The sequence below is a fragment of the Thunnus albacares genome, chromosome 7 (genome assembly GCF_914725855.1).
Source record: "Thunnus albacares chromosome 7, fThuAlb1.1, whole genome shotgun sequence".
In the NCBI taxonomy this organism is placed as follows: domain Eukaryota; kingdom Metazoa; phylum Chordata; class Actinopteri; order Scombriformes; family Scombridae; genus Thunnus; species Thunnus albacares.
The window spans coordinates 34,023,017-34,049,777 of record NC_058112.1 but is presented as its reverse complement, the minus strand read 5'-3'; the positions used below and the strand labels follow the sequence as shown (position 1 = coordinate 34,049,777).

At 40.3% G+C, this 26,761-nt stretch overlaps 1 protein-coding gene across 2 annotated transcripts; it reads left to right on the top strand.

Annotated features, from left to right (window-relative positions):
* The first annotated feature begins 110 nt into the window (after window positions 1-110).
* On the top strand, window positions 111-25,304 carry LOC122985182 (peroxisomal succinyl-coenzyme A thioesterase-like). Of its 2 annotated transcripts, none has more exons than XM_044355654.1 (11): window positions 111-149; window positions 3,035-3,236; window positions 9,473-9,572; window positions 9,666-9,856; window positions 12,949-13,118; window positions 14,679-14,798; window positions 15,649-15,731; window positions 17,247-17,340; window positions 17,542-17,622; window positions 24,760-24,901; window positions 25,011-25,304. In XM_044355654.1, the coding sequence occupies exons 2-11, from the start codon at window positions 3,041-3,043 to the stop codon at window positions 25,133-25,135; spliced, it is 1,302 nt and encodes a 433-aa protein (XP_044211589.1). In that variant the 5' UTR covers window positions 111-149; window positions 3,035-3,040; the 3' UTR covers window positions 25,136-25,304. The 2 variants fall into 2 exon arrangements, with proteins under 2 accessions (XP_044211589.1, XP_044211590.1); XM_044355655.1 differs by having other exon boundaries at window positions 115-149; window positions 3,040-3,236.
* Window positions 25,305-26,761: the final 1,457 nt, after the last annotated feature.

The window sequence follows — 26,761 nt, the reverse complement described above, 5'->3', positions numbered from 1 at the left end:
CACACACACACACACGTACGTGACTTCCAGTAAAGAAGAAGAAGGGAGGAGCAAACAGGTTGGGTAAATAAATAATAAAGGTGAAAATATTCAGTCAGACGCCATTTTAAAGTCAACAGAGCAGAAGGAGGAAAACAGTCTGAGGCAGGGTGAGTGTTAATATCAGAGCTGTAAATAATGATTACTGTCATTATTGATCAATCTGCTGATTATTTTTCTGATTAATTGTTAGTTGATTAAACTGTGTCAGAAATATATGAAATCACAGTGTTGACGTCTTCAAACGTTTCCTTTGTTCTTTTCCTGGTTTCTGCGTCCTCACAGTGATGTAACGTGACACACTGCTGCAGTTAAAATAGAGAGAAGTCACAGTTAAGAACCACACAGATGTTTATCTGAAGTCTGTTTGTTGGATTTAAAGCAGAGTCAAAGTTTATCTTTGTGATGGCTGGAAAACACACATGGTTGTAGTTAAAGTCATGTAAACTAATAAAAAGCTACTAAGTTGAGAGGAAGGACTGGGTTTATTATACTGTGTATGTGTGTGTGTGTCTCCGGTGTTACTGGTTTACCTCTCAGACTCCAGAAGATGAGGGATTTGGAGGAAGGGGACCCTGTGCAGGGTCCCCAGCCGTGGCCCCTTCGAGCCTTACGCTATAAAATATCTCTCATCTCATCTATTTACAGTAAACTCCTGGTAAATACTGGTTTTATACTGTACAAAAAATAGGATCACGTGAAAATGGCATACAAAAATTAATTGACAAGTAATTTCAATAATCATTACTTCATATAAACATTATTTGAAAGTAATTACAAGCGTCTACAGACTTTTCCAATTAATGTGTGAGATTTACTGTATATAAATAGTATTTGACAGTAATTACAAGCAACTATCCAACATATCCATCTGACACTCTTCTTCAGAGGGATATTTCTTATATATTGTGTGTACACTGCCATCATTCTTCAGAACCTGCCACTTATAGCGTGCTTAAGGCTAAAGAGAGCTATTGTATTTAGGTCTTGATGCACAACATATTGGTGTTGGGGCTACATATCAAATCAAACAGTGATAAAAATGTATGTTTGTTGTATCCTAGGTTCCATCCGACTGACTGTCCTCTACCGTAGTTCCCAAAATCTACACTAATCACCAGCTGTCGTTGAACCACTACCTATATAGTCAAGTATGTCCTGACAGCCTGGGCCACAACGAAATGTGTAGGTGCAATAGATATTGGAGGTTTGAAAGTACTCCAGGATGGCCTACTAACAGGACATCACTGAAGGAGGCCCACTCTGACAGTCGAGGGCACTCGCCCGGTTTTATAGGGTAGCCTCAGAGCCCTAGCTCTAACAGTTTAGCCAATTAGACTCCTAACTATAAACCCTCAACCTAATATTGTATTGAAATCCTACCTCTAACACTTGTACAACTGTATATTAGCATTAGTCACTGAACCTGAACCATTACTACATTATCATTTAGTAAACAGCATTAATTTTTATCTTAACAAGAGTCAATAAATTTTTAATCTAATCAATTTCAAAAACTACTGTCATCCTACCCCAAGGGCTGCGTCTTTTCTTACCTTAAAGGAACACCAGAGAACCTCAGAGATGAGCACGAGTCAGGAACTTTGGTTGGAGTGTATAAAAATACAAACCAGTTTTATTTGGTTTTACAAAGCAAGCGTTCTAAGATTACAAAAATAGTAAAATTCAAAGATAAAAAATTAAAGAGAGTCTCTAAGAGATCTCAAAAGTTTTTTCTTCTTCTCCCAAGGAGTCAAGGTTCCCCCTGTGTCTGCTCCTTCCTTTTTCTTAGCTTTACTTTTTAAGGCTTTTCACCTCCTCCTCCTTGTATTACCACATATCGCTTCAACACATCTGACAATTTCATGACTTTACATAAAAAGATGAACATTCTGTCAGGTACAAGGTACACAAAACTTTTGTTTTTGAGGTCTTTACAAAGGATTTCTGCAAGATGCATGAACACAGCTCCTGTATTGCCTCAGAGTTTCAGGTGGTTGCTTAAGTTTGCCATGTTTGTTTATGCTTTTATGGTCATGTCTAGAAGGGACAGTTCTTAGTTTGGGACACGTTGCACACATTAAGCAAATTCCTCAGAAGCTGGTGCAACACATTATGTTAATTTGTCTCCAACTTGAGTGAAAAACAGTTTAGAATAGGCTTGAAAGTAGGCCTGAATAGAGTTTGTCTTGGCCACATATAGTGGAACTTTCAACAGACTCAATGACTGGAAAAATTGCAGTGAAAAACTCAAAACCCATGAGAACAGTCCAGAACATTTTAGGCACATGACATCATGGAAGGAGTCATCTATCGAGTGTAATATATGAATAACCAAGTGCCAGTGTCTGTATGTTACTAACAGGTAGTTGATAATATTTAATAATTTATTCATTCTTTGATACATGATTAATTTGTTTGAGAAGTAATTTTAATTTCTAAAAATAAAGATATATATTTTTGTCTTGAAACCATTGTGGTGTCTGATGTTTGTTGTCCATATTTTTACTGTAGAATGAGCGAGTGGTGACGAGGCAGCACTATTGGGGTAATTTGGGTGGAATGTGGTTGGGTGGGGGTACCAAATCCTTATCTTGCCTAGGGCACCAAAATGGCTATTACCGGTCCTGTTGAAATGTTTAACCTTGACAAAACAATACAGATCAAAACTAATCAATAATTAATTAATTAATAATTAATAATTAATTCAGTTCAAATTTGGAAGAATCTAATAGTTGTTTGTACCCTCATAGTTCCAGGATCTCAGTCTGGGTGGTATATATTCTGGGGTTGAACCGATGGGTCTGCTGTGAAGCCTCAGACCAGTGATGTTCATGATGAAGGAGCATGTCAACCAGTGCAGCGGTGTGACTTACTGACGTGTTTTTAATAGCAGTTAGTTTGTCTTCCCTCTAGTGTAATGTGTCCAGTCAGATAGTTTGGTTTGTCCAGGTTTTGAGATATCTGTCTCTGGTTATTTTATCTGTCTGCTCAGCTCAGAATGGACAGGAAACAGTGTTGTGTGAAGCTGACAGTCCAGCCGTCCAGAGGACTTGTGGATGAGAAGTTCACTGTCCTGGTCCAGAATGCCCCTCCTGGTTCCCAGCTCACGGTTCACGCTCTGCACCAGTGTGAAGACGGACACACGTGGGAGGCGTTCGCTCACTACATCGCCAACGCCACCGGGACAGTGAATGGTACATGGTCCAAAATCTAGACCAGGAAAATACATTTAGAAATGTTTGTATTGTATTTGTGAACCGCAGGAAACTAATTAAAGATCCCCTCCGGTAGAGACGTGCTTGTATATTAGTTTCTTCAGTATATTACCGTCATTACCGTGATTATTGTTGTTTTCAGAGGACACCATGAACACAGAGCAGCTCTCCTGCCTTCATCAACAGTTTGGTTTTGTTTAGCTACAAGTGGTCTGTAAGAGCCCAGTATAACTTTTATTATGTTCTGTGTGCATTTACTAATTTCTCTGCCTTTTTAAAAGTTAAATATAACTGTTAACACCCAGCAGATAACAATTACTACAAAGTTCTTGCACTTCAGAAATCAATCAACCAATTTCATTTGGAAAAATTTATGAATTTCCAAAATATAATTGTGTGCATAGAATCTGACACAGACACTGAGCTGCATCTGAAGTAATTTACAGTCAATTGTCTTTGAATTTTGAACAGCTGAGTTTTACAAAACTGCTATATATTGCAAAGACTACTGTGCAGTGAATGAAATCCAAGGTGATCATGGTGTGAAGTCATTTAACTATAGGTTAGCACTAATAGTAGGATTTCAGGAAATGTGATTATTGTGATAATACCGTTTACTGTGATATTTTTACCTACGATAATTATAGAGTGAAAATTTGTTACCGGTACATCTCTACCCATATAAACACACTCTACTTGGAACAATAATGTGTGTCTGATATGGTTTTTCCACAAAAAAGTGTAATTACTTCTTTAAAATCTTCTCTAAAAACTTCTCTTTCATTAGAAATTCCAGAGTCTATGAATTTGCAAATATATTTAATTTCAGAAATTTAACTACTGGACATAAGATGTCTCCTACTTCACTGTAAAGTCTATTCACAGCCTACCTCGGCTAAAGTCTAAAACGTTGTTTTTGAGCTGAAACAACACGTGTCTATAGCAGGAGTTTCAGCTTATATCTGCAAATAACTCCATCCACATTAAAACACCAAAACAGGTAATTTTCCTCCTACTGGGCATGTGCGGAAGACAGATGAGGAAGTCAGAAAACTAGTGAAGAAGAAACTGTTTCTGTTCCTGCAGTGGTGTCTTGACATTTACTTTATTGCAGCAGATTATGACAGTTTGAACAGAGAAAGATGGTAGATGGTAGCTACGTTTAACTCTAAAGAAACAGTACAAGAAGACATAAAGAGAACAACAATTGTATGAAGCCGTCCGCCATTGTTGTTACTGTTGTTTCTTCTTCTTTGTTTTCCAATGAAACACTGCGCTACTGCCACCATCTGTTCTGTCAATGGTATGACAGCGTTTCTACAAAGCTCTGTTTTCCTCGTACACACTACAACGCCAAGTCGTCATTTTCACATTTACACACTCTGGAGGACGATTTAGAAAAGCTTAGTTTTGAGAGGAGAAAAACGCCATTTTAGTCTGGACGGAGGAACAAAACGCAGAGAAAAAGATGCATTTATGAATTTAGCCAGCATAGTGTGGACATGGGCTCAGTGTTTGTGCATCACACTTGTGTAAGTTGAATACTAGACTGCTATTGGCTCCAATATAGTTATGATGTCACAAATCCTTGTAATAGGTCGTCAACTGGGTGCCAAACTAAACTTATAAACTTTTAAACCATTATGCACTTTTAGCCCTGTACTGGCCTCCCTTTTATTTTTATGTTCCCAGTCACCACATCTACACTTCATGGCTGCGCCCACCTGGGCGAAAAAATTGCAGAGCTGGAAGGCAGAATATCCACGCTCCACCAGATCCGTGAAGCCGAGATGCTAATGGACACCATCACTTTCGGTCCAGTGCAGAGTGACATGGTATGTGCCAGAGTGCCTGATCCCACAGCTACCTGTCCTGCTGCTGAGGCCACCTCTCTCCTAGACTCTGCTGTCACTGTCCACTGTCACCATCCCTGGAGAGTCTTGGATGCGGCTGGGGGCTAAGCCTAAAACCCTGATCAGCTCCACTCCATCACATCACGAGCCCTGGTCCTTGGTCGGTGCGCACAGCAGGAGAGGGAGGCGCTCTTCCCATGCACCCCCTAACTATAGCATCCAGCTGGTGAACAAATACGACCCCCTCGACCAGAATGACTTTCCTCCTCTGCCTGCAGAGTCTTCTCCCCCATCCCCTCTGCCGCTCCGTGGGTCCCACAGCTTGTCACCTCCGATCCCTCAGTCAGCCATACATGAGCTCTCCACTTGCATTAGGGCTCGCTCCTCCATACCGTACTTTACCCCAGCCTCGCGGCAGGCTCCTGCACCCCTCTCTGTCTGCCCATCTCCATCCACTCCATCACCAAGGATGAAGTTTCCTTCACAGTCCACCTCCCCTCCATCAAGCCCCGAAATCCCACACTCAGGGTCACCTTGCCCTCCCTTCCGCCCAACTACACTGATAGTCGGGGACTCCATAACCAGGAACATCCGTTTCTTCAACTCAACCACACACTGCCTTCCTGGAGCCACGATCCTGGTCATCCTGGATAAGCTACCAGGTCTACTGCACTCACTCCCGTCCTCTACTAGGCGAGTGATAGTCCATGTGGGATCAAACGATACAGCTCGCCGGCAGTTGGAATTGACTAAAAATGATTTTAATGACCTTTTTAGTTTCCTAAACACTTGTGCAATGAGTGTTTTTATCTCTGGTCCTATTGCCACAGTGTCCCATGGAGCTGAGCGGTTCAGCAGAATCCTTAGCCTCCACACTTGGCTCCGGTCCGCTTGTAGACATCGCAATATAGGTTTTATAGACAATTTTAACTTGTTTTGGAACTGTCTTGCCTTCTTCAGGCCCGATGGAATTCACCCCAACAGGCTGGGTAGCCACATGCTAGCGGCTAACTTGCAGCATGCTGTGCAGTCCTCATCACATGACTGACTGTTTACTACCCACACACACACCCCCAAGTTCCCCTCTTCCTCTCTGGTCTCACAGGCCACTGTTTCCTGCTCTAGCCCTCCCTACTGTCCTCCCCCGGCATCCATACCCACTGCACCGACATCAGATCCAGTTTCTGTCTCATACACTGGGTCTTCATCTCCTTCTATCTCAGTGCCTGTAACCTGTAAGCCTGCAACTCATTTGAACTTGATATCAATTCCCTGTCAAACACCATCTGATTTGGACCCAGCAAGTACTATAAACCTAGCTCTGTTCAATGTTAGATCTCTAACAAACAAATCATTTTTAATTAATGATCTCATAATTGATTATAAGCTTGATCTTATACATCTAACTGAAACTTGGCTGGATATGAGCAATACTGCAACACTCATTGAGACGTGTCCACCAGATTACAGCTTTTATCAGTGAGTGAGACAGGAAAAAAGAGGGGGTGGAATTGCCACCATCTACTCAAAAAAGCTCAGCTGTACAAAGGTCAACCTGGGTAAATTCTTATCCTTTGAATATCTGGCCCTTATCCTTAATACTGAACTAGCTGTACTCATTATTACAATATACAGGCCTCCAAGACACATAGCACTATTTCTCCCAGAATTCTCTGAGCTGACTGCTCTTATTATCACCAAATATGACAGAATAATTTTAAATGGAGATTTCAACATTCAACATATAATTGAACCCACTCATCAGCAGGGCAATATACTTGATCTGGTAGTATCAAAGGGGTTAACCATTGACAATATTTCAGTGTCTCATATCCCTATTTCTGATCACTACTGTGTGTTTTTTAACAGTGTCTTGCCTGTAACTGCAACTGCAAAAGAATGCATGGTGCTTAAATGGTTTTTAGATGATGCTGCAGAAAATGAGTTTGTCAAGCTTGTAAGTACGTTTGATCCACATAGTGTGAACTGCTCGCCTGACAAAATGATCTCTGCCCTAAACCAAAAAATGGGAAATGCCCTAAATAAGGTGGCACCACTCGAGGTCAAAAGGAAGCCTTGTGTAAAGACATCACCATGGATAGACAGCACTATCTGCGAGCTGAAGAGGTCTTGTAGAGCAGCAGAAAGGAGATGGAGGAAAACTCAACTGGAGGTTCACCGTGGAATCTACAAAGAAAACTTGGTTACCTATAACAACACTGTGCGCACTACAAGAAGATCCTATTTTTCCAAAATCATCTCACAAAACAACAGCAATCCCAGAGTACTGTTCTCTACCATTAACAGATTGTTAAAACCTGCCCCTTCTTCAGACCTTCTTACCCAAAGCCTCTTCCCTCAAATGTGAGGAATTTGCCATTTTTTTTAGCAATAAAATCATAACCACCAGAGGTAAAATTGTTAGAACTCCTGGCGACCTCTGCAGGCAACCTTGTGAACAGCAGGCAAAAATGAGAAAATTCTCCAACATCACAAACTCAGAACTTTGCAGGATTGTAGCTACAAGTAACTCTTCCACCTGTTGCCTTGACCTAGTTCCATCTGCACTCATTAAGAAGGTCTTCAATAGTATTTCAAGCACAGTCATAAATATCATTAATACATCCCTTGAAACAGGTGTTTTTCCTGATCATTTCAAAACTGCTGTTGTGACTCCTCTGCAAAAGAAACCTAACTTGAAGTAAGATACTTGAAAAAGTTGTCTTCAAACAACTAAATACCTTTCTAAATGAGAATAATCTACTGGAGAAATTTCAATCTGGTTTCAGAACTAAACACAGCACAGAAACTGCTCTCGTTAAGATAGTTAGTGATTTGAGAATTAGCACTGATACTAATGAAGTATCTGTTCTAGTTCTTCTTGATCTAAGTGCAGCATTTGATACTATCGACCACAAAATCCTCATAAATCGCTGTGAGAGCTGGGTCGGCCTCTCAGACTGCGTTTTAAACTGGTTCCGGACATATATTACAGGAAGGAAATTTTTCATTAGTCTTGGGGAACATGTGTCAGAAAAATATGAAATAACTTCTGGTGTTGTACAAGGGAGCTGAAGCCTCGGGCAGAGGCCTCGGGCTTCTGCTATTCTCACTATATATGCTTCCGCTAGGTGATGTCATCAGAGAACATGATGTTAGCTTCCACAGCATATGCCGACGATACGCAATTATATATATATCTGTAAAACCAAGCAATCCACTTGCTCTAAACTCTCTGACTGCCTGTCTGTCTGCAATCAATAAATGGATGAGTGATAACTTTTTTAAAATTAAATGAGGAAAAAACAGAAATCTCATTAATTGGCCCCAAAGCAAAAAGGGATGAGATCCTTAAAAGACTTGGCAACCTGACTCCCTTAATCAAATCAGAGGTAACAAGCCTAGGAGTCATTTTAGATTCTGACTTGAGCTTTAAGTCCCATATAAACAAAGTGACTAAAACAGCATTCTTTCACCTCATAAATATTGACAAGGTTCGACAATTCCTAACTCAGCAAGATGCTAAAAAACTAATTCATGCTTTTATTCCAAGTAGATTAGACTATTGCAATGCACTTTTTACGGGTCTTCCCAAAAGGTCGATTGAAAGACTACAGCTTATTCAAAACTCCGTGGCCCGACTATTAACAAAAACAAAAAAGAGAGAACACATCACTCCAGTCTTGGCTAGCGTACACTGGCTCCCTGTGTCTTCCAGAATCGATTTCAAAGTCCTGTTACTCATTTATAAAGCTCTCAATGGATCAGGGCCGAGCTACATCACAGACTCACTGATACCTTATGCTCCCTCACGAGCCTTTAGATCTTCCTCTGCAGGACTGCTTGAGATCCATAAGGCTACCCAAAAGAAAATTGGAGATGCAGCTTTTTTCAATTATGCTCCCAAACTCTGGAATGCCTTACCTAAAGACATTAGAGAAGCAGTCTCCATTGACAGCTTTAAATGACACTTAAAAACATATCTTTTTAACCTAGCCTTTCTATAGTATGACTTTTACACCATATCATATACTAAAACATTTTAATCCATTTTAAGGCATTTGTATTCTTATTCATGAATGATCATGTCTTTTACTTAAGATTTTTAGCTGTGTCTCCTCTGTTTTAATGTAATGCACTATCTCTCATTTTTCTTGTTTGCCTCCTTTTATTCTTCCTGTTAATGTTCTCAATTATTTATTTATTTATCTTTTTTTTATTATTATCTTTTTAATGTAAAGCACTTTAAGCTGCACTTTGTATGAAAGGTGCTATACAAATAAAGTTTATTATTATTATTATTATTATTGTTATTATTATTATTAAAATAAGAAATGCATTTTCGTGTCTTTTGCTTCACAGTTCCAGAGGATCTCAGTCTGGGTGGGACATATTCTGGGGTTGAACCGATGGGTCTGCTCTGGAGCCTCAGACCAGTTCCAGGCAGCAAACCTTGGCTCAGGTAGGCCAACTGGACCAGAGCTGTTCAGATGATCCCAATAAATACAGAATCAATTATCAGTATCAGAGCTGACTCTTTCCCATCATCCCTCAGGATGAGGAAGATGAACGTCCAGACTCCCTTGGAGATCAAGATCTCGGTGTACCAGGGTCACCCAACTGAAGGCTTCATAACTCAGGTGCCACTGAACAGCGTGTTGGTGGAGCGCTGGTACATAGCGCCCGGCATCCGCAGGGTCCCGATCACAGAGGGCAGACTCACTGCGACCCTCTTCCTGCCCTCAGGTAGGACTAGAGGAGAGTCTGGAGGGAGGTTTCAGGTCTGACAGTCTGAGCAACACAGACCAGTGACACCAGAGCGAGTTCAGCGCTGCAGCAGAAGTGAGATGAGAAGTTAAGAAGGCCTAGCAGGAGGCGTGGAGGTGTAGTCTGAAAATGTGGTTATGATACTTTTGTCATCCTGTTTGTTCATGCTGTATTTCTGCAACTTTGCTCTCTTGGTCATTTCTGTACACACAACATCTATCACTCCTCTGTTACTCTTTCTGAGCTTTCTTCCATTTTTTTCCCTCTTTTTTTAGGGAGTTGTTCTTTATTTGAATGGAGGGTCTGAGGACAGAGGATGTTGTATTGCAAATCTGTTACTTTTGATATTGGGCAATACAAATAAAAACACTTTATAATACAGCCCATGTTTTACGGTGTAACTTCCTCGTATGAATCCATTTATATAAAACCCTTTCTTACTGGTACTTAAATGTAGGTACAGCAGAAGAAAACAAGACAAGGAACAAGGGAGTATGGTGTAACTTCCTTGTATGAATCAGTACATATGTATATGGATGAAATGCAATAAAATCAAATATTTTAGCCAATTGCTCATGGCGGTTATGACAATCATTTTTTATGCATGTGTGTTTGGAAGACCGGCAAGCTCCAGCACATTCCAGGGAATTATTATGCTTATGTCTTCTGCTTCATTGTATGAATTTGAATAAGAACAAGTCGAGGAATGGGTCTGAGAAATGGGTCTTCACCCCCACTCCCAGTGGGGGTGAAGTACTTCATCCATATACATATGTACTGATTCATACGAGAACGTTACACTATAAGTTCCAGGAAATTACATGGTAAATGTTAGGAAGTTACACTCTAAATCCCCAATTGTTACTCCCTTGTTCCTTGTCTTGTTTTCCTCTGCTGTACCCACATTTAAGTACCAGTAAGAACCAGTAAGTATTTTATATGTACAGAGTCATACAAGGAAGTTACACTGTAAATTCCCGGAAATAGCATGGTAAGTGACGGGAGGTTACACCATGAAACACGGACTGTACCATAAAGTGTTACCAAATTCACTTCAGATATAGCTGGTAACCAGCTTGACCAGTTTGAGCTAGGTTTTTGACAGCTGGTAGGCCAGCTACCAACTACAACTGGTAACACCAGTATCCATCCAGCCCAGCTAAGATTCTTACCAGTTATCAGCTATTGTTACCTATATTACGAGCTGCCAGTTCCTGTTGGTGAGACCAGCGCCTTCTGAAATTCACCAGCTTATAGGAATTAGTTTTAGGTTTAAAGTTCTTTACAAAGGAAGGACATGTCTTTAAAAATGTACTTTAAAACACACATTCTCTAACATACTTATTTGCAGCGAGATGCATGTTTTGTCTACAATATACCACCTAATGCTATTTGGAAAAAAAAAACTGTTGAATTCTTTGAAAATCTTTATTTTATTTAATCGTATTTCAATCATTTCGCCAAGCAAAACAAGCAAAATTAATCATGTACAGAAATCATTTTCCAGGATTTTTAGGGACATATTCAGTAACTTACAGTGCGTACATGTTGGTTGTTACTCACAGTGGGTCATCTTAAAATGATTCAAACTGGACAAATGGTGGCCTGACTGATGGCCTGTCAGCTGGATCCATTGGAGGAGTAGAAACTGGAGAGCCAGGTGTGGTGGTAGGCACTGCTCTAAATCTGGAGGATCTTATAATGCAAGACAATCTGTAAGAGGTTGATGCCATCTGCTCTTAAAAAGTGACTTTAGATAAGATGTCTGTTCAACACCAGCACCTTTGGAGATGGCTTCATAATGTTGCTCAGTCCTTAGAAACAGGTGTTACACAAATGACAGATTTTATTTATGAGCAATGAACAGGGCACTACAGCAAGTGTGAAATGTAGCTATTGCTATAGGTTTAACTAAAAGGCATAACTTACCATCATTATCATCTTCTTGGATGACATGACCCCATTTTGCAGCAGGGGTAGAGGTGGTTGATGGACCTGCAATGAAATAAAAAAATGAATTAAACACTGGCTTATTTTTTAAAATGCAGAAGGCTATTATTTTATGCCCCCTTTATACACATCAATCATGTACTTTAATAGTGCTCCAGGAAAGGAGATGTGAAAAGTAAGTTATTAATGTTAGCCCTTTAGAGGCAGAGGCCAAACTGGGCCTATTTCTGCCTAAACTTGTATTGTTCTGTTAAATGCTTTATAACACCAGATGTGAACATCACAGCTCCATAGATAATGTTAGATAGATAATGGATAGATGATGACTTAAATGATAATGATAGCTGATGGCTTAAATTAAAGAAGACACTTGAACCATTAAATTTATTAACTTTAATCATTGACTTTTATCATTTCCATGAGTAACACTTAGTAATAGGTCCAGCCATGCAGGTTTTGACCTTGTCTTGTTTTGTCAGACATCGTAACAGTCTCTGACCCTGTGATGAGTGACGATGCACACACTGACACTGATACACATCACAGCGGTTCAGGATCAGGCAAGCCTGGAGCGAACCTGACCCCCCCCCCCCCCCTCTCTCTCTAGGGGGCCCTCTGTTGGCCACAGGGCCCTATGCCACTGTAAAGCTTGCTTATTGGCTCGGCCGGATCTGCGTGTTCAATAAAATTTGATTGAAGTCCAACCATGTTTGTATCTAAAGCAACAACAACCAAAAAATGCACTTAAGTACTATTAAATACTATTCTTTCATCACCACCTGATCTGGCATCTCAGCCCAGAACAGGTACACCAGCATGACCATGCTGGTCTGCAACCATCTGACCAGTTACACCAGCATGGCCATACTGGTTTGCCATCAACTGACCAGTTACACCAGCACTACCAACCTGGCTGCTCACCTCTCAGCCAGCTACACGAAACCGATCAACCAGCTGATCACCAGTTAAACCAGCTTGAACAAGCTGGCCCACCAGGTAAATCCAGCAAGACCAGCAAATGACCAGCTAAGGTTTGAAGCTGGTTCTAGCTGGATTTTACAGCAGTGAAACCTTCATCATCATGTACAGTAAACTGTTTTTGGTGTTTGACTCATCTGAAGGACCTGGACCTTTCCCCGGCCTTCTGGACCTGTGGGGGGGTGAAGGGCATTTGGTGGAATACCGTGCGGCGCTGCTGGCCTCTCGTGGCTTTGCCTCCCTGACCCTCGACTACCTGACTCCTAAAATCGCCTTGGAAACTGGAAAGATGGTGGACAACCAGTACTTTGAGGTAAACCTGATAAATGTCCCAAATGACATATTCTAATACACAAAACATTAATTCAATGTTCCGTCCAGAAAATACACCAAAATAAGATTTTGTAAAAAGCTCAATAACAAGCTGACAGACGCACAGCTCTGACATATTATCACCTTATAGAGTTTTTGTAGCTAACATGCTAGCAGACAGCAGACACAGAGCAACATGAACATTGTCCCATTGGAGTCGTGTTTTTGTCCATGTGATAAATGTGAGTCTGTAAGTTTCTGCCGAAGCAGAGTGTTCATTTTTATTTCCTTCCCCGATCCTTTGAGGTGTATGAAGCTTAAACATTAAAACATTGCAACAGTCTCTGATCCACCATTTGTGTTTTAAGATTCAAGAAAGTCAAGATTCAAGAAAAATGTACAGAATCTGAAAGAGAAAACTACATCGAACAACTACATTAAACTTTAAGAACGGTTCATGGTTTTCCAGTGTTTCTTCAAACAGTCAGGTGTCCATATGAACAGTGAAAGAGGTTTTCCTCGCTGTAATCGTGAACAGGAGGAATGATTACAGCAAGATAAACGTATTTTAGAGTTCATTTCAGCTCTGTTTTGCTGTTTTGCGAAACCGCGAAATTTTTTACGCCCTGGAGGAAAACTTCTTGTCACGGCCTGCACATGAAAATGTCTCACAGATACATGCAACATGCAAACAACATACATTTTAACATGGACAGATGTGCGCCCACATTTATCCTCTCACAGTTACATGAAATCCTGAGGATCCTGGGGAAAATGCCTTACAAGACATTAAAAAGTCTTATACCATAGCTACTGAAGAAGTCTGGATTCTGATTGGTTTGATGGTGTGGATCAACTCTTAGTAACCATACAGTTTAACTGGACAGCTATGATGTAATGTTTGGTCTGGACTTATTTTATTACATTATCCATCATCTCTGTTATATTTCAGATTCATATCTACTTGATTTGACTCATTTGGACGCTGTAGCTTCATATTAGCTTCAGATAAACTTTTAAATACATTTTTGCACAGAAGGAGGACTGTGGATTTTGTCCCCCATCACTTCCATTGTAAGTGCATTATGAAGGGATCTTCTAACGGTCAGTATTAACAGAAAACATGTTTCATTGTTCATGTGGGCTCCTGACTGTTGTTTTAAGACACACTTGAAAAATTAACCCATCCTCTAAAGCAAGGAAACGTTATTGCAAAACTTACACCTGACACTCACCTGAGGAAAGCTGAGAGTCAAAGTTCACATCCTGATTATAGCAGCCTGCTTCACATTAAACGACCGACTGCCAAGACATGAAGAGAGCTGGTTTATGGAAATGTGGGGCTAATAAAAACTTTTGTGAAATCTAACATGAATGTCTGATAAACAGACTAAACTACAAACCAGCTGTGACCATCTAAAATGCAGAAACATGTCCAGTGTTTTACCCTCTACAATAGTGCGGGCAAGCTTGATTGGAATGTTAATATAAATACTAATGGTGTGAAGTATGAGAATCCATGCAATCAAAACTTATAATTTGTTGTGTTTTCTTGCTGCAGACAGCTTTCCGAGTCCTGCAGCAGCATCCTCAGGTCCTCGGCAGCAGGATCGGCATGGTGGGCCTTTCCCTCGGCGCCAGTTTCACACTCAAAATGGCCGCTTACTCCGAGGTTATAAAGGTAAAATTCATGATCTTCATGCGGCTCCACTTGTTCAAAGATCCCCTCCTAGACAGAAAAACTGTGCTTTGACTAGTAATTTGTCAAAGAAACCAGAAAATATTCACATTCACAGCTGGTCAGTGTTGTGAATTTTCATGTCAAAGTTGAACTCCATTTAAATGAAGTAATCTCAGCCTGAAATGTAATTGTTATAATTTTGATGTGTCCCTTTGTGGTGTTTCTGCTCAGTTTTATGCCTGCTCCTGAAGCTCTAAGCTAAGTCAAGTCAAGTCAGTTTATCTATAGAGCACATTTGAAAACAACAAAACTTGACCAAAGTGCTTTAGAGAGAAATACAACCAAATAAAAACACATACGAATCAAGGGGAAAATTAATACAAGTTTGGAATAAAATAAATAAATATGGGATCTAAATCCTAAGAAGACAACAGCAGTGCAAAGAGAACATATAATAAATAGAGGGGCTAAAGATCAATAAATAAAAAGTGTGAGCAGTCATGTCTTCATGGTGATTATTAGTGGAAAATACCCGATCACCTCTGGATTTTAACTGGGAGCACTGAATGACGAACAGTGATTGGTCAGCAGATCTGAGGGGATGAAGGCTGAAGAGTGAAATGAAAAGCTGGAGCCAGTCCATGCAGTGCTTTAAAAACAAATAAAAGATTCCTAAAATCTATTCTGTATGTGACTGGTAACCAGTGAAGAGAGGAGTCGCGCTGCTGCATTACAAATAATTGTATTTTACACATTACTGTTTGTCATTTTGTGTAGTTTTTCTGTTCTCTGTAAACACTTGTATATGTAATGTGTGTGTGTGTGTGTGTGTGTGTGTGTGGTCTCTCAGCTCAGCAGTGTTGTGTGCATTAATGGGACTCATGTGCAGCCAGTCGATGGATCTGTGGAAGAAATGCTGGAATACTTTGGAAGGTAAGTTGATCTGTTGTCAGTTACTTTGTCATTTATGTTCAACAGCTCAACAACTACAGATATCGTTCCTGCTCCCCAGAGAATGAACTTGAAATTTGAATGACCCCATGATGTTTCCTCTAGCGCAGTAGTACTCATACACAAGTCTTTGAGGTCCACTGCATCAAAAGTCCACATCCCAAATGCCAGAATAAAACGCTGGCATTGTACGTTGCTGCAAACTGCAGATATGTTAAAAGTCTACATTTCAATGTTGGCCTTTATCAGTTCAATAATTATGTTTTATGATGTAACAATGCTGTGGTTAAGGTCTGGTAGGGTTTAGGCACAAAAACCACTTGGTTAGGGATCATGGTTTGAGTTAAAACACAAAAAACGGCTGCAAATGTCCCAACATCTCGCTAAAAATACCCACTTTTGTCAGTTGAAACGGGAAGCAGGCAGTAGTCTCCAGTTGGTCTTGAACACTGCTCTCTGCTGTTTTGATGGTTTTCCAACATTCTTCCGTCTGTTTTCCTAACCATCCACCAACCCTTCCTCCTCCAAATACAGTCAGCTCATATAGATGTCATCTGAACTACGTCACTTTTGAAATGTTGATATGATACATTTTTGTGGGAATGTTGATATAATACGTATTGTTGAAATGTTGATACGCTACATATTAAACGTACTGAAATGTAGAGATTCAACGTATCCGTCGTTTGCAGAAACATACAATGCCAACATTTTATTCTGGCAACAAGGCTGAAGTCCATTTAGGCTGCATTACATGATGATATTTTAATACAAAAACTCCAGACATATGTGCATGAATAGAGGTGACACCTTCATTGTGTAACTGAGTCCTTAAACCTGGACGCAAACAGGCTGACATTCACACCCACTTCATGCAGTGATTGTTGAGCTGTGCAGAGGTGAGTCAGGGTTTGAACTTCTCTCTCTGCTCTTCTTCATTCTTAGCACAACTACTTCTGTCACTTTTTATGTGAGAGTGAAACACTAGTAATGTTTTCCAGGAGAGACTGTCTGACAATATGCTCCGTTATTCCCCCCATGATGGTCGGCTTTTCACTCCATCTTTAAGTGTGGCTGTTCAGAACAGCATTTGATTTCCGGTGTGATCGTACAACATGTTGTAAGAAGCAGTTCTGATCGACCGTAAATCAACACTTACTTTTTCAGCAGGAGCTCCTACATCTGACAACGATCTTATTAACTGTGGCGACTTGCGGGCAGCTGAAAGATGACAGTTGAGGTGATGTGACAGTGATGTATCACTCAAAAGCAGTCCGGGTCAGGTTGCAGTGAAAATGTTTTAATTTGAAATAAAATTTAATTAAATCGCACCACACTCAGGACAAACTATATATTTTAGCTCCACTGGAAATGCTGTAAGGACACAAACAGATTAGTTTGTCCGAGTCGCCAATAATTCAAGTATGTGTTGAGTCAGAACTGAGTCAGTTGAAGTTTTTTGAGTCTCTTTTTTGGGTTTGTTTTCTGTCCAATCAGTAACGCTGAGAAGACTCGCTTCAACGAGGAGAACCAGGTGATCTGGCGAGATCTGCCGCTGCCCATCCCCACCGGCCCTGAACTCAAAGTGGACGTGAGTTCAATCAGACAGAATGTCTCTTTTTATTATTTTACAATCAGTATCCTCTCTTTTTGATGACAGTTTATTTGATGGTGCAACACATCACAGCGTATCCAAATTAGTTTTCTTTTTTGGGGAGGAGGTTTCTTACAACTTGTTCTGGTGTGCTTGTATTATTATGCATATTTTTTTCTTTTTAATATCTCTGAGCAGGTGGGACGACTGCAGTGTCCTGTGATGTTGGTCGTAGCGGAGGACGATCAGAACTGGCCGGCGTCCGAGTCTGCTCAGGACGTGAGTTTACTTTCATGACAACATCCTGAGTAACAAATCTGGTGCAGAGGATTAAAGTCAGATTAGGAAGCAGGACGACAGAAGTTATAGAATAAATAATTGTGTGTATGTAAATGAACCAATAAAAGTTATTCAATAGCTTTTAAAACTTTCATAGTAGTTTACTGAAATCTGTTTTCATTATAGAAATAAATTCCCTTTTTGTAAATGGTATTTTTCCAAGTGACACCTTTCAGCAATCACATATTGCTTTGGAGTTCCATAGGAATACAACACAGATTAATAGATGTAATTGGGAATAGAACAAACTGGTGTTGTGTTAGTTTCGATGCCTGTTCTTTGCAACCAAAATATGAAGTTTTTTTACACAAATCTCAACAAAACATATGTTGTTTTCTACTAGCACTAAGTGTTTTTTGTTATGTTTGCATGTTATTTTTCAAGAGCGTGTGGAAAACAAAAATATTGACACAGTCAATGCTGAGTTTAATGAAAAGCAATTTTTGGTCCCAAACTTTTGTCAGACATTAAACTCACAATGTGAAACAACAGTGTGTTTAAACTGGAGCCACAGGCTGCAACAACTTCCACAATCGTAAAACTAATTACATGTCTTTATTTATTATTCGGCAGCAAAAGTAACGTCTCCACATTAAAGTTGTTGTGGATTTTCGGAGCTGATGCACTGGCAGTTGTCAGTTTGAAGAAGAGAAGACCAAACCAAACTTCGTATGATGATTCTGGGAAAACTTTAATGAAGAACCTTGCAAGGGAGAGCGACTCAAGGGACACCTCCTGTTCGTACGGTGTCCCCAAACTCGTCTGACCCTCACAGTCCAAAACCAGCCTTTAAGCCAATCATAGAAACTAGTTCGTCAGTTCTGAATCATAAACCTATGACCTAAATCTGTATCTTTGGTTTGTCTTGTTGCGTCTGATGATGACCTGCATTCTGGCCTTGGTTCGCCTGTGAGGCTCCTGGTTTATTAAACAACATGTGTTATCTTCTGTTTGAGAGAACAGAAGAGTACAGCTTGACATTCTGTTGTCCTGGTCAGTTATGGAATATCCATAACAATCCCCTCTTATTGATCAAAAGATCAATACAAATTACCAATTTATGACTGGACTGGTGGACTGTAAGGGCACAAACAGAGTAGAAACAACATCCGCACAACAGATAACAATTCTCACACAAAAGTAATACAAGAATCAACAATTGCATTGAACAAAATCAAAAGTAAAATCATCAAAACACATAATCATTTAAACACATAATGCAATAACAATAAAAGCAAACAATCAGTAAATTAGATAAAAAACCCCTCTTATGTACCCCTTTAAAACAACTGTCATGTGACCCATGAGTTCTGTCTTCCAACCACCAGGGGCAGTAGTGAGGCAAATCCTCAAAGAAGATCTCCTAGAACACCAAAGCGTTAAAGGAGGTCATTGACAGAGGTCACCAGTCACATGCGCAAACAACCTAAGACAAGACACTTCCTGCCTCTTACTAGATGAAATCCTAGCAACTTAAAGGGGAGTCATACAAACATTTGATTACATCATAACAATAAAACAAATCAATCACAAAGTGAAGTCTTCAACCCATGCACTTTGCGTACAGTAGAGGGCCATCACCATGGAGAGGTTACTAGCACATACGATGCATGGTGATGTGGAATCCATCCTCCTGGATTGATTTGTCCGTATGTCCAAGATCTGGCTCTTGGTCTGCATTTTCTGGATCATTCTGCAAAGGGCGCCCCTGTCCATGGGGCACTGGGTTCATGGCACCGACTGTGTCATGAGAAGGAAAGCCTTTCCGCTCTCCTTCGCCTGGAATCAGAGAGACTCCTGTCTCTCTCTCATTTGGACCGACTTGACCTGTCCCCTGCCCGAACCTACTAAACAGGAGAGAAAAAAGGAGTAACCATCCGGTTACCTGCCAGGGCTCTGCTCTCCTCCGCCAGTGGTTGGGGGGGCCAGTCTGCACCTTGTGGCGTGGATCCATTCTGCTCTGCCTTCGACCTTCAGGGCCGTCCTAGTAGTCAGCAGCACCTGGTATGGACCTTTCCACCTAGGAGACAAAGACACTTTTTCCAGAGATTTGATTAATACCAGGTCACCTTCTCGAAAGGAATGAATTGGTTCTTCCGATGGTTTGGGGAGTCTGTCAGTCACCTGTAAATGATACTTTCTCAAAATCTCTGTTAGTCTTTTCACATACTCAGTCATGAACTCATCCGTCCAAAGCAGAGTAGCTTTGTGTGGTGTCAGTGGGGGACTTGTCCCTGTGGACATTGGTCTTCCCATCAGCACCTCGTGAGGACTCAGTCCTGTAGTTGCACTTGGTGCACTCCGAATGGAGTACAGCACAATCGGCAGTGCATCAGGCCATTTCAGGCCTGTGGCTAGGACTGTTTTGGTCAATCTGTCTTTGATAGTTGCATTCATTCTCTCAACTTGACCTGAACTCTGTGGATGATAAGGAACATGTAACTGCCACTTAAATCCTAAGATTTCTGACAGTCCCTGAGTGATTTTTGACACAAAAGCTGGACCTCTGTCGCTATCTATTCCCTGCGGCACTCCGTACCTAGGGATTACCTCTTTTAGCAGACACTTTACAACTGTTCTTGCATCTTCTTTTTTCGTTGCAAAAGCTTCTTCATTTAACCAGTCAATCATGGTTCTATGAGGAGGCCACTGGCCATCCTCTGTCCGAGCAGGGAAAAGAAATTCACCTTTGCACAAATCCCACTCCGTTCTGTATGAGCCAGCAAGTAATTGTTCAACATCAGGTATCAGACAGTTATACACAGAGCATACATATCTTAACCATCCCCAGTATTCATCTGGGTTTGTGGTCGGATTGGGGGCATTTTGTGTCATTCCAACTATCTCAGCAGGAGTCCATGGTTTGCAGACAGCTGTGTTGCCAACCATGATTTTTGGAGCATTTATTGAGGTGGATGTAATGTTTAGAGGGGGCTCTAAAATGTTAGTTTTCGATCTTATATGTCTTTCCAGATGTGAATGTGTCATTCTAGTTGTACCTCGTCTCTGAGTTTTGCTACTTGCAGTGTGGGGTCGTCTCTGTGTCATCTTTGGCCTGACTGCAGGTTCTGTGTCGTCACTATGGTCTGTGTCAGACTCCTCCCCCTTACCTCTGGCTCCTTGTAACTCAAGTTCTACCTCACTTTCTCCTGAGCTGTCCTGAGTGTCTATCTCTGTTTCTTCAGCAACGGCAGCTAAATGTCTTTTCTTTTCCTTTCTTTTCTGGCTTTTTTCCTGTTTGAATGACAAATTAGCTTTCTTTTCTTTTTCTGCAGCTTTCCTAGCTTTTTCTTCGTCGGCTCTATCTTTCTTTTCCTGTTTAACTCTTTCCCTTTCTCTAGCAGCCTGACTGTCTCTTTCCCTTTCTCTAGCTGCTATCTGCTCTTCTCTATTTTCTACTTCAGTCTGTAGTCTTTGTCCCTCAACAGCTGCGGCTAGTAAGAGAAATTCATCGTCAGTCTTTGCTTGTTGTGAAATGGTTTGATCAGTCATGTTAGCAGCTGAAAAGGGGTTTGAAGGTGAAAGTTGTGGAAAAATTGAAATCATTGTTTTGTTTGTGTGTGACTCTTGCAAAGGCACTCCAGCTTTGGATACAATGGTCAACAAAGTTTGTGGAGAGGGAGCATCAGTTTGCCGTTTTGCCCAACCGTATATGATAGCTTTGGAAATGGCCTTCACATTCTCACCATGCCTCTGTTTAATTTTCATCATTTCTGTAGCTCTGGTTTGCAACTCTGCTTCCAACATAGGCAAGTGACATGCTGTCACACATTTAACACAGTTCTCCACTGCTGCTCTGAACTCATCAGAAAAACGATCAACTCTTTTTTCATCCAGACTCACTCCACACCTCTGACGAGCAACAGTTAACCACACATTTACACAATCTTTCATATACGCACTATCCCAAGATGGATTTCCAAAATCTGGGTTAACATTGTACTCAGCAATCTGAAGCTTATCTCTATCAAACGCTCCTTCGTATGGCCATTCGCCATCTGTCCACTGATTCATAAGGGAAGAAAATGGAAACACAAAAGCCCATCCTTTCAATCTACCAACAACTCCCGCCGGAGATTGTGGAGAAAACATCGCTCTATATTGTGCATCTGTGAGTGTGTGGGGGTTTGCTTCGGGAAGCTTATCAATGGCAGATTGACCTTTTACTTCTGAATTGGTGCGTTTGTTTCCTACTGAAACAGATTTGTTCTTTCTCTTGTGTTTTGGTGAATGAATTAATTTTGTAGTAGATTGTGTTCTACTCACTGCTTTAGACGTGTTGTTGCCCATTTTAACACATTTACATTAAAAACATCACACAAACAAACACATCAAACACAAAACAGACACATCAAAACTTTCCCAGCATCACCGAAGTTCTTTTTTTTTTACACCTCTCTTCCTGGTGCAATAGCAGTGATCTGAAGCCAAACCGACGAAGCAACTCTTCGTCTTGTGTACACTGTTTATTGTTTGAAAAAAATTTTTACCGGCGCCCGACTCTAGGACTTAGAATCCCAAGTCTGAAAACATTTCTCACAGGACACAGAGTGGATGATCCCCGATCTTGGCTTAAACGAAATAGGCCAAATCCTACCCCGAAAACGTCTTTTCTATAGTTTAAACCTCAGGTGGGTCCCCCTGTGCCGGACGTAGCCCGAAGCTAGCCCAGAAATCCCAGCCACTTTTGTGGCACTGCAGGAGTTAAGACTCACTCAACTCTGCCTTTTTTTACCTCTTCACAACCACATGCTTTGCACCTGCTTATCACTGCACAGTTTCAACACATTTTCATGTGTTTAGATTCTTTAACCATCAGCTTTTTGCTTTTTTTTTTGTTCACTTTGTGACCACCTTTAAAGTGAAAGTGATGCACAGTTTCTTTGTGATTTCGTCAAACGCAGACATGGTAAGGCACAACAATAAAATAAAATTATGCACTTACCACGTCTTTGTTGTGTTGAAATCCTGTTCGTGACGCCAAATTGTTGTGGATTTTCGGAGCTGATGCACTGGCAGTTGTCAGTTTGAAGAAGAGAAGACCAAACCAAACTTCGTATGATGATTCTGGGAAAACTTTAATGAAGAACCTTGCAAGGGAGAGCGACTCAAGGGACACCTCCTGTTCGTACGGTGTCCCCAAACTCGTCTGACCCTCACAGTCCAAAACCAGCCTTTAAGCCAATCATAGAAACTAGTTCGTCAGTTCCGAATCATAAACCTATGACCTAAATCTGTATCTTTGGTTTGTCTTGTTGCGTCTGATGATGACCTGCATTCTGGCCTTGGTTCGCCTGTGAGGCTCCTGGTTTATTAAACAACATGTGTTATCTTCTGTTTGAGAGAACAGAAGAGTACAGCTTGACATTCTGTTGTCCTGGTCAGTTATGGAATATCCATAACAAAAGTCAGATAAGAATATTCCAGATGCATGTCATAAATTAAGGGAATATATATTATTAGTCACAAAGTAATGCAGGTCAAAATGGTCTAAGTCTGAATTCTCTGTGATTAAGTATAGCTGAGATACAAATATTTATATTAAATTATCACACAGTGCATGTATCACCAGTGCTACCTAGTGGTCAAATTTTATATAGCTTTGAACACTGAAGAAGAGGTCTCTGCAAATACCATCTAATATTTTCTGATGATGTTATCCACTAAATTGCTATTAAACTCTATATAACTTAGTAGAAATTTGATGTGTATGAAGGATTACATTGTACATATGTTTGTTTGATAATTATAGGATGTTTTCATTAAACTGTACTGGTGATCATTAACTTTTGTATGAGAACATTTTATTATAAGTATTTTCAACAAAGACTGCATTTTAATTTTGCTGTATAACCTAATCAGGGGATTCAACTCAGGTATTGTGATAGTGATTACATTACAGATGTGTGTCTCTGAACATTTGAGTAACGTATTGAACTATGCAGTCTATGTTTAAATGTGAATGACTGTGGTGAAACGTTTAAGATTTAATTCCAATTTAATCTCTTGTAATCAATTTAGAGAGATCACGATCTCCTAAATTAACTTTCTTATCTTTAAGCTACATGCAGTATTGTATCTTCAGTGAAACAAACTTTATGTTGAAATTCTTTTGCAATCAATGTCTTGAAGTATAGTTTTGTTTCGGCCGGTGAGATTATTTTTCGTGTTATTTAGTAAGAAAGTCAGTAAAGTCAGTCAGGAGGTTTCAATTAAAAAAAAACCCGCTCCACAGATCAAGACATGGCTGTGTTACCAGAGACAACCACATCAGATCAGTTATGTCTGCTTCATCTAACGGTTAAACCGTGCGGTGATTTGGCGAATCACTTGAAGAAACCGTTAAAACAAAACTTTGTCTCAAGGCTCCTGCACGAGTGGACCCTCCGCTGGGAAATCCCACAGCTGCTGAACAGCTTGTTTTCTCTACTCTGACGCCAGCAGCGAGACCGTTGAGTCACTCGTTCATCTGAGGACAAAAAACAAACGTGTTCATCTACTACGGTTGTGTCGTGTTGGTGTCGTTTGAATTGAACTCTCCAGTTGATTTCTCAGAGAAGTTGGTTGGTTAAATTACCTCATCATGAACATTTCACCATCAGTCATTCATAATTTATAATTCACCATTCAGTACATATTACACTCATTCTGGTTGATTATTCATTTATCTGTTTGCACTGATACCTCATTTATTCCCTCGTTCATCACTTTAGTTCAATAAATATGCATTTATCAGCATGTCGTTGTCTGTGGCTTCAACGTAAAGCAGAGAATTAGATCCCTGCATCATAACACACTACTTCAGACGTGAGATTGATAAAAAGTGGTTCTGTGTGTCATCTCAGGAGGGTGGTGCTCCTGTCACGAGGTTTATTAATAAATGTAGATGTTTCTGCATCTCAATGGATGTTTTCCAGATTAAAGACCAGTTTGGATTTGATTCTATAATTCCAAACATGTCAATTAGAATCTCACAGTAACTGAGGTGTTGAAATTGAGTGTGTTCTGTTCATTTACAAATCATATCCAAGCCATGTCACAAATATGAGATAATGTTTTAAACTTCCTGTTTTCCAGATGAAGGAGATGATGGAGCAGGCGGGGAACAGCCACCTGCTGACCGTCCTTTCGTACCCGAATGCCGGTCACCTGATTGAACCTCCGTACACGCCGCACTGCAGAGCCAGCTCCTTCAGGGTACGCAACCAAGGCCAGACGTGTAAGTTCAGCTGTGGACAATAACAGAAACTTTCTGAATGATTCAAGGTTAATGTGCCAAAATCAGGACTCGAGTTTTGTGCTGTTTCTGTTTCCTGTTGTCTTTGCAGTCATGGCTCTGTGGGGCGGAGACACGGTGCCTCATTCTCGCGCTCAGGAAGACGCCTGGAGGAAGATGCTGGCCTTCCTGCAAGAGAATCTCTACGGCAGCACAAAGCCTGCTGCAACCTCATAATCACACCTGTAACAAGGCGACGACTAGTGATTATAGAGTTGCAAAGTTATTTCAGGCTCCAGAAAGTTAATATCCCATTCACATTTTTCATAGACAACGTTGCATGACTCACAATTTGAACACTTCTACAGCTTTGATTGACATAAAACTCTCCTGGCTGAATCACCAGTCTATACACCCAGTCTAGATACAAGCCTGTGTAGGCCTACATAAGGGATTTGTAGGAGTAGTTAACTGCGACTCCCACAATGCATTTCAACAAGAAACATCCATCACTCAGCATAAAATTTGCTCATGTGCACCACTAATGCTGCGTTATATATATATATATATGTGTGTGTGTGTGTGTGTGTGTGTGTGTGTGTGTGTATAACATCAGAATTATTATAATTATGAGTTTCCGGAATTATGACTGGAAACCTTTTTTCAGAAAGCACCAATATATCCAACGTGGCACTTAATAATGATGTAGAAGTACCTGAAAACCAAACAAATATGGACGTCAGCCAAAGACCAAGGTGCAATGTAATTAAACACAAATTTAATAGATAAATACATTTTGAAATAGGAATGAGAAACGCTGCTGGAACCAGGAGCCTCCCACTTTGCAGCTCTATTTTCCCATGCCACTCCTCTCCATTCATTCAACAATGTAACTCACCACCTGGTGAGAGAATGAGAGCCTTTTTCTTCACAACTAATCTGTCATACAGCTGAATAACTGTCTTTCTTGTTGTGGCTGACTGGTGTGTGTTCGGGAGGAGCAGTGAGGTGAGAGTGGGTACATGCCCGTTCTTGCTAACATCGGTACGAGTTCATAGTCCAGCCCGCACTGACATGCTGAACTGTTTTTCTGAATGCTTTTACAATATACTGTTAGCAGTGTGACATGAAGCATTCAGGCAATAGTGACTCTGCAATGTGAATCAAGTTTAAAACTCAAGACTTAATTCCCCACTGTAAGAAAAATAAACCATCTCAAGTCAGAGTCAGAAACACTTTAACATCCCCAAACAAAGAAAATGAATATTCATCAACAATTCGACACAAAAACATTTAAAACACACCCAAAACTCTGCCTGTCTTGTTCAAATGTAAATATAAAAATAACCTCAGAGGGATTTCTCTTTCAGCTGCTCTCCAGAAACTCGAGCCGAGACAAAATTCTTCTATTAACATGTCTCTTGGTTCTTCAACCAAGTATGTGCATATTTTAATCTTTTATAGAAACCAGTTCAGATGTTTTTAATCTATTTGTAACATTAAGTCTTGTGTTTCCACAAATACTATTTGCTTTTGAAGTCACGTCACGTTTTTTCATTCCCTGTTGCAATACGTTAGCCACGAGTCACACCCTTTCAGCCACTATTTCTAAACAATTTTCTTTATTATTTTATCTTTATTATCATTTAAAGACCTTATTATTCTTTTTCTTTATTATCTCATGCTTTATCATGTATCTTCAAGACGTTTAGTGATTAATAAATGTCTTCATTTATCCTAAGAAGTTGTAATTTCTTCTTTCACAGCAAACAGATGTCACTGCTTTGAAAAGAATTTATTTTATGAGACTGATTAACTGATCAAATTGAGAATTGAATTCAAACTTTAATGTTTCCTCCGGAC

Coding starts and splice junctions, on each gene's coding strand:
- LOC122985182 (XM_044355654.1), top strand. CDS start 3,041: ATGGACAGGAAACAGTGTTGTGTGAAGCTGACAGTCCAGCCGTCCAGA. Junction 17,341..17,541: donor GCCCTGAACTCAAAGTGGAC/GTGAGTTCAATC, acceptor ATCTCTGAGCAG/GTGGGACGACTGCAGTGTCC. Junction 17,623..24,759: donor CGTCCGAGTCTGCTCAGGAC/GTGAGTTTACTT, acceptor CCTGTTTTCCAG/ATGAAGGAGATGATGGAGCA.